The following is a 9,336-nucleotide window of genomic DNA, read 5'->3' on the forward strand; positions in this document are numbered from 1 at the left end:
TGTTTTGTTGATTAGATATAACTGACGTAATACGACTAAGGCTTCATTTGGTATTGCAAGGAGATTGCGTTACGTGTGGCAAAAAACGATGAGAAGAAAATGCTCTGTTTGTTTCCGTACGTAATATTGCGTTCAGCATATTATGGTTAGTCAGTTACGATATATTTTTTATAGTTCCATCGGAGAACGCAGAAGAATATCTCTATATGCTTTTTCTCAACACTATTTTATCTAATACCGTTAGATTCATCTTAATACCAAACTAAGCCTAATACACTGATTACTTTTCCATTTCCATCCAAGGGGTGGCCTTTTTTTTTTTTTTGTTGGTCCTTGTCCTTTTCTAGCCATTTGTCAAAATATTGGGAGAAAAGGACAAAAATTAGAAAAGGCTAAAATGAAAATATGATGTCCATATCCCATCATTTTTCAATTGACTTGGAACACTTTCTTATCCTAATTATTTGGCATATTTTTATTATTATCGACATTAAGTATTATTACGTAACTGTTTGCGCAATTTTAGCAAATAAAAATTTTAAAATTTAGGAATATTTCTTATATACCTTCTTGCTATTATTGAGAGTTTTAAATTTTTATCTAAAATATCCTTTTTCTGCGGTAGTAAACATTAGTGGGAAAGAATATATTCGAAGAAATTTTTTAAAAGTATATCTCAAAAAAAAAAAAAAAAAATTTTTAAAGTAAGAAGAATATGTTGGTGATAGATAAAATATTTTTATAGTTTTTACAGGATATGTTAAAAATTATTCTTAAACTTTATATAAAGTAATTAAAATCTAAAACGAGTTTTTGAATTTCCAATCAAAATTTTCATTTAAACTCTTTCTACTTTTGCTGTAAAGAAAAAAGAATAATTTTTAACAAAAGAGTTGTTAGTGCCAGAACAATTTTACATAAACACCGCATTTCTAAATATATATTATAACAAAAATATAAAACGAGTGTCTGCATCTCCTATCAAAATTCCCAATAAACTTTTTTTTTAATTCTTCTTTAAAAGAAAAAAAAAAAACCCTTTCATAATTGATGTTTCCGTCATAAAGATCCCAAAAAGAAAAAAAAAATTTAAGAAACTTAAAAAGTTATAAAAATAATAGACTAAATTATAGAAAATTTTTCTGTTAAAATTTGATTTTTTTACCTTTGACGCTGTCATGCAAAAATCAATACTTTGCCCTTTAAAAAAATAAAAATATTTACATGAGGATATGGTATTAATTTTGATGATAAAATGACCAAATTGTCTCTTATCTTCTTCGTCTCCTCCTCAATTCTGCTCATTCGCAGCTTCTTTTCCTCCCTGTCTCTGTCAACCCCAGCTCTGACTCTATTTCCTCTATTTGCTCCCTCGCTCCTCCAGCACCTTCGCCACCCTTTCATTTTGGCGACTGTAGAGAGAAAATCAGAGTGGGCGTGGACATAAAGGTAGACGAGGGAGAGGGTGAGACAACGGAAGAGGGCGGGAGCGTGTGTGTAGATACGGACAGAGGGGTAGGCGATGACGAGATAGAGGAGGGCGAGACGGTGCGGCCGAGGGCGTCAGTGAGGAAGGGAGAGGTGCATCTGATATGAAAATTTCAAAAATATTTTAGATATAAAATAAATATATAATAATAGAATATAGAAATAAATTCTTACAGAACACTTACAGAGAGATCGAAGTGAACATTTCTCAATTTTTATGAAGACAAAATATAGATTTTCAAAAATCAGTAAAGAAGAGTGAAAAAAACGAATATTGACGAAAAAATTTACTATAATTTACCCAAAATAATAATAATAATAATAATAATAATAATAATTAAAAAGAAAGGAAAATACAAACAAAGCAACCTTTCACTATCTTATCTCATCATCATCGTTACAAATCGTACCTTATTTTTTCGTATTTTCAAACACACAGATGTCAATTCTTTCTTCATAATCTCTCTTACCAAGTAATGAAAACGAATCAATCGTATTTCCATGTTGTCCGATTGTGGGAAACTCGAAACCATCTTCTTCTTCTTTTTCAAAAAAAAAAATTGCACTACACATAAATTAGTTATCAAACTATGTATATTAAGATGAATAAACTATTCTTGAAGTATACAAGTTAGAAAATTAACGCCAAATTAAAAGATTTGATTAGAGGAGTTATAAATACACACATAAATATATATATATATATAATCTAGGGTTTCTAACTAATTAAACTCCTTCGTGTAACTGTTTTTAGAGAGATATATACTTGGACACGTCTCTTCTTTTAACAACCAACACATCATACAAATAGTTTTTAGTGAATTATTATTAGAATTAATATTCCATCTCCTAACACCTCGTTCACATTTACATCATTATCATATGAATCGTCATCATCATCTCTTGCTCACGGCATACATAGTTTATTTTGATTAGATTTTTAAAACATTTGGCGAATCTAATTTGTACTTTTATTGAGGAATTTTGACTAATAAATTCTATTTTATTTTTTCAATATTTTTGTCCTCATGGCATAAAATGATTGATTCTTCAGACAAAAGTACATAATACGGAAAAAAAAAATATTTAATAAGCGTAATAATGAAGTTACTCTCGAAATTGCGATATGGAATCAACATCTATATGTGCTTAGGTAAATAAATGGAAACTTAATCTCAGTCGCAAACCATTTACTTCATTTCTTTTGTGGATTTAAAATTTCTTTTACAACGCATGCCACAAATTAACACATTACTTACTCAAATACTGAATGACTGAGATCGAGACTTAATTTAAACTCATTTTATAATTAGTGCGATTTTTATCTGAACCGATTGGTATCATAACTCCGACATTAAAGAAAGAGATGCATAGTTCGAGAAAAAATTGGCTAGACATAACTAAACATTATGATTATCCCAATCAGGTGGCATTTCCTTTTCTTTCTCCTTTCATCATCTACTCACTTTCTAGCTAGAAGGCAAGTGAGATTCTGCTACTCTATAAAATTTAAATATAGAGAGAGAGATGGAGAGGGAGAGCACACACTAGGCTAAAATATTTCTAGATGTAACCAGGTCTTGTTTATTGTCACGTTGTTTCTCGCGATAGGACATCAAAATCGATACCATCTGAACTTTGCAGGTTCTCAATTTCACAATTTTATGATATTATTTATCTAATGCTCAAATATTTTTAAAATTGATAGTTTTTAGTAGCTAATATAAAAGTAAATTTAAGACAATTTGGTCATTTGATAAATGATATTTAATAATAAAAAAATTAGTTTCTAAACAAATTTAAATAGTTTAAATTATAGTTAAGAGTACCAATCATCCATTTTGATACCCCACCAAAGAAAACAACGTGAAAATAAACGATCTATTTTAGAAGAAATAAATAGCCCCTCTCTCTCCCTCTCGTCTCTAAATATATATATATATATATATATAGAATTATGCTACTATACTATCAATAATACCGAGCCCTTAGTACTATTGAGTTTTCGGCCGTTGGATGAAAAGATGTGCTGTTAGGATGATAGTGGTCCCCGGTTAAATTAATAGTAATCCCCTAGGGTTGAGTGGGTGGTTGGTTTAATAGTATAATCTAACGGGTGGAAATGATCAAATGGTAGATCTAACGGTAGAAAACTCAATAGTACCTAGGGCATGGTACTATCAATAGCATAGTAGCCGAACTATATATATATATATATATAGTCCGGCTACTATGCTATTAATAGCACGAAGCACTTGGTGCTACCAAATTTTCCGCCGTTAGATCTATTCTTTTGATCATTTTTATCCGTTAAATCATACTATTCAATCAACCACCCACTCAACCCTAGGGGATCCATATCATTCTAACCGCACATCTCTTAATCCAATGGCCAAAAACTTGGTAGCATCAATGTCTTGGTGCTATTAATAGCATAGTAGCCTAGTTCATATATATATATATATATAGTATGTCTTCCGTACTTTTAAAAATACGGAGGCTTTCGTAGTTGTAAGTTGTTTTTGATGATTGGACATTCGATTCGATGATCAGCCCCATTAAGTATAATCTACATTATTGAAACTATTTAGAAACCAAATTTCATAATTTTTCGACATCATTTACCAAGCGATCATAGGGTCTCAAAAATGACTATTTTAACGGTCAATATGACACGTTTTTAAGTTCAACGGTGTAGAAGTATCCAAACTATATGAAAATTTAATAGAAAATTCTACTTAACATTAAGAATAAGAATAATATTTCCGATTTGAAATTTGAGTCCTTAATTTATCACTATTTTTTATGAGTTTTTTTATTTTCACCTATTCATTTTGAGACTACTCGTTCACTAGGCAAATAAAGTCAAAAAATTATGAAATTTGATTTCTAAATACTTACAATAGCGTAGATCATGTCTAATAGAAGGCGTTAGCCAATTCCCACCGGTAGGGAAACTATTACTTCAATCAATTCCATCATAGCCCTTGAATCAAGACTTTCTTACCCACTGGCTCTTTCGCTGAACAACCCTAAGGCAGCAGCGACGGAGGCACTAAGAGTGGTCTTTCTCCCCGCCCTTATACTTAGATCGAGATATTGGACATAGAATGCCAATCTTTAAAATGTAAAAAAAAGGAGTAATCAGCTGTGACATGTACACTAAAAAAAAACCCCAAAAGCCCCGAGCCATTCTGAGCCTTGGATCTCACCTGAATCGCCCCACCTATCCTCCTGAGGAAAAGTTTGGTTTCAAACTCCGATTCAAACAGGAGGAATTGAATGTCTTATTATCGAAAATAACTTACAAGCACGAAAGCCTCCGTACTTTCGAAATCAAGCACAGGAGCCTAACTCCATATATATATATATATATATATATAGAGAGAGAGAGAGAGAGAGAGAGAGAGTAATGCCAAAGAGATGAGGCTCCAAATTTTGCACAACATATTTAACATGCCTTACATGATTAGCATATCAAACAAGGATGAAAAACAATGTATTAATTTCTAGATTAACATATAGGGTGAATTTAAAGTTAATGTCCACTAATTTGAAACTCATGCAAAACGTATTATTGACAACAATGTAGAAACACTGGCCACTATATATCAGTTAAAATTCTGCTCACAGCTTTCTACTGCAGCGAAAACAAAAATTCAAGAGTAAAACTTCTGATTCACATAAGTTCATTCCAAAGTAACAATACTGATTTTCAGCGCTTTTTTTTATTAGAAAACTATTTCAGAAGCTATGTACTTAGAATTCTAAAGGCTTAGCTTCAAGATCTAAAGTGAAACAAAAACAAAATCTGCTGCAATATTTGATGTTTTAATTAATTAATTGACTACAAAGCTAAGGGTTTATAGTCACAAGCCATATATAAATAACTCTTGACCATGCCAAAAAATAGAAAAAAAGAGAACACATTTATCTATGTATTTACAACAATAAAAGGAGCCCCCCTCTAAAATCTCAGTTGTCAACTTTGTTATAAAATGCAAATAAAAAGAGCAAAAAACTCAATACACTTCACCCTTAATTCCCCCTCTCTCTACAAATAGACGAGAGAGAGAGAGGGAGAGGGAGTGAGAAAGTGAGAGAGTGAGAGAGAGAAAGAGAAAGAGACAACCCTACCCAATGTTCCTACCTACATTATAGCCACAAAAAAAAGAAAAAGAAAAAGAGAGTATTTACAAGAACATGCATGGGCCCATGCACGTAGTGGCATGCATTGATGACCATTTAGAGGCTAGCTAGCCGATGGCGGCCGGGGCGGGGCGGTGGGGGCGAAGGGGAAGAGGCGACCGCCGGGTTTAGAGAACAAAGCGGCGAAGGACGAAGGGGTGGGCCGCGGCGGCCGCCTTCAGCGCCCGCAGCTCCGCCACCTCCCGCTGCAGCCGCCGGTTCTCCTCCGTCAGCGTCTCGCAGCACCGCTTCAGGTACTCGCAGTCCACCTCCGTCTGCTTCAGCTTCGTCCTGCAACTTTTCATTTCAGTAACACTGAAAAAAATATACGTAACTTACCTGAAATATAGATCATTCTCATTTGAATGCTCAATTTTTACTGAACTTTTCAATTTAAATGATTAAAATCAATCAACGATATTTAAACTTCAAAATTTAAAATATATTACTTTTCTTTATAAATTTAATTAGTGTAGTTCGTACAACTCAAATTTAAATTACTGTTGACCTTAAATTTAAAAAGGATGGACACCCGATTTAAAATGACACAAGGAGCATTTTAATTAGCATGCAGAGATAATTCACTTCATGGATAATATAATAATAACTACATGAATATGAATATATAACAAATAAAACAAAAGAGTCACATCAGTATTAATGCACAAGTTATAACTTTTTTAAAGGTTTTGAAACTTACTAAATAAATTGGCAACGACCAAAAAATGATTGTAGCCTCTATAATTCCTCATATATCCGAGAATTTATTTAACATAATAAGAACCTTGGTTAATTTTGTGAGAAAATTACCAACTTTATAATATGCTGATAAAAAAAATTTACTGCTCCATCGTTCAAAATGTACAAGTTCAAACACTTTAAAATATTCAAAAACCCTTATTTGGATACACTGTAATTTCATTTTTTGGATACATTTTTTTCACCTTAAAACAAAGCGCGTGTGTGTGTGTGTGTGTAGTTCTCTTTTGCAAAAACATTAGAGCCCACCAAATCTAGTAAATTTTGTCGAATTCAGTAATTAAAATCAAAAATAAATTAATTAAGTGCTACATTCTAAACTGAAAACTGTATAGCATAATTGGCTTCTTTTTTTTTTTCAAAATGTTATGAAATTTTTCTCAAGGATATGTAGCCACCCATAATAAATTAAATTTAATACAATGGGGTTCAATTAATGCCCCATCCCAAAAGAGTATAGGGGACAAACCACAATCCCCTGTTCTACTTTATTAAGACACACTCAAATTTAATATATGTAGAGCATTAAATTTTAAAACTCTTCAAATAATTAATTAATTAATTAATTAGTTAATTAAAAATTAAATTAGAAGATAAATTTTTTAAAAAAAAATTAGGAAAAGTACCTGGCCCTTCTATTCTGAAACCACACTTCCACTTGTCGTGGCCGCAGGTTGAGCTGCTTCGCCAGAGCCAGCTTCTGCTTCTGGTCAAAATCAATTCCAATCAATTTAAATTTTGTTTAAACTTTTTAAATTTTTGGTTATTTTGAAACCAATTGTGTTTGGTTTTAGAAAAGAGTAATAAATACTTACTGGGTTGAGGGTGTTGTGCTCTTTGAAGCTCTCCTCAAGGAACGCTGATTGCTCTTTGGAGAGGCGCAGCTTCTTCCTCCCCAGCCCGTTCTCGTCCTCGTCGCTGCCCTTCGACCCCGCCCTCTCCCCGTCTCCGCCCGCGGGGCTCCCCCCCGGCTTAGGGGCGGAGACGGCGCTGTTGTTCGGGGACGGCGACATCGCCGTTCCCTCCTCTGTTTCCTCCAGCAGCAGCGGCGGCGGCGGCGGCGGACGATTCACGTCGAATCGCTGTATCGCGACATCGACGTTCCCTGCATGAAATTCTAATATTAGAATTCGCCGGGGGTGTCTACCAAATATATACATCGGAATTAAAAATTAATTGAATCATGTCACGCGCACCGACAAATATAAAAAAAAAAAAAAAAACCAAAAACTATTGAACATTAGATATTCATCAAATATAATATTTTGGAATAAAAATCAGATAAAAAAGAACTCATATATTACTTACTATCCATATCTCCCAAGTTACCTCAAAATCATATCTCAAAAACTCCTCTAAAAAATGGTGACCAAAACAAAAAAAAAAAAAAACAAACAAAACCAAAAACCAAAAAATCATCTCATTTCTCCAAAATCACCTCAAAATCCAAAAATAAAAGAAGGAATCTTTAAAACTACATAGCAAACAAAAGCACAAGAAACAAAATTCTATCCTCAAAAAGTTCTTAGATATGGCAAAATGAAATCAGAGAGAGAGAGAGAGAGAGAGAGAGAGAGAGAGAGAGCTCTTACTAGTCTCAAGAGGAGCCCATGGGGGGAGGAACCCAAGGAGGCTTTTTGGAGAAGCACTTGGAGGCAAGAGGCTTAAACTCACAAGGGGGTCACCATATCCACCTCCTCCTCCTCCTCCTCCACCACCACTCCTTTCTCTCTCCTCTCTCTCCCTGAACCCCTTGCTCATCACTCTCACTACCTCTTCCTCCTCCTCCTCCTCCTCCTCCTCTTCTCTCTCTACCTCCTCTCCACCTCTCCCATACCCAACTCGTAAGCTCAAACCCAACTCCATGCTTAGAGGAGAGAGAGAGAGAGAGAGAGAGAGAGAGAAATGAGTATAGAAATAGAGAGAGAGAGAGAGAGAGAGAGAGAGAGAGAGGAAGGGGTGAGGAAGAGGAGGTGGGGTGGTGACTTTATAAGAGAAAAAATGGGTGCGAGCCCGAGCTAGAGTTTGACCGACAAAAACCACGTTGACAAAGCACACGTGACCCGGAAAAGGAAACAGGAAATGTTGTGTAAATATTATATAATAAAAGAAAATAATATATATATATATATATATATATTTATATATTTATATATGTATATAAGTGTACATATTATTAATATTATTATAATAAATGATAGTAATAATAATAATTATGGTGATGATGATGATTGGGTTGGGGACAGAGCTTTGGACTTTTTGTGTGTTCACAAACCCAATATCTCATCAAAAAGCCGAATCTACAGTGGCTCATATAATAAAAATAAAATCTTAAAATGATTATGTACTCTTCTGCAAAACTCCTGATTTATTATTAATTTAATCTAAAAAGCATTTCAAAGATTTGATTATTTTATAACAAATACTAAGGTACCTGCAACATATTTTGAAAATACAAGTATCATATAATTGTACATGAACTATTTGTGCATTTATATATGAAAAAAAAAAAAGTTACTTGTACACTCTCAAAAGAATTTACGAAATGTTTATCATACATCTCCTTTAAAATATAATATATGTAACATTTTTCGTTGTATATATTTTTTAAATTATAAGGAAATCCTCAAACTACAATAAATTTATTAGGGATAAGGGATCAAATCTAGTGTAATTAATAAACCTCCACTACTCCCCAGGACCCTTCTAATTTAATGCTAAGATAAAGAACAGGAGCTTTTCATGCAAATGTCAAAATGTTAAACCCATTTGTGGTATAAATTTTAGAAAAAACTTCAAATACTACACTCTGATTTTACTTTTTTTCACTTTGGAATTTTTTAGTTTAAAGTGTATCAATTTAGTACCCTATGATTTTATTTTTTTCTTTTATTATTTCTT

General features: G+C 33.1%; 1 protein-coding gene across 1 annotated transcript; it reads right to left on the minus strand.

Moving 5' to 3' along the window:
• LOC109725414 (homeobox-leucine zipper protein HOX11-like) lies at window positions 5,389-8,346 on the minus strand. The gene is made up of 4 exons (XM_020254597.1): window positions 8,028-8,346; window positions 7,251-7,540; window positions 7,062-7,141; window positions 5,389-5,967 (listed from the first exon to the last, which is right to left on the minus strand). The coding sequence occupies exons 1-4, from the start codon at window positions 8,299-8,301 to the stop codon at window positions 5,805-5,807; spliced, it is 807 nt and encodes a 268-aa protein (XP_020110186.1). The 5' UTR covers window positions 8,302-8,346; the 3' UTR covers window positions 5,389-5,804.

Source organism: Ananas comosus, linkage group 20 (assembly GCF_001540865.1).
Source record: "Ananas comosus cultivar F153 linkage group 20, ASM154086v1, whole genome shotgun sequence".
Lineage (NCBI taxonomy): Eukaryota > Viridiplantae > Streptophyta > Magnoliopsida > Poales > Bromeliaceae > Ananas > Ananas comosus.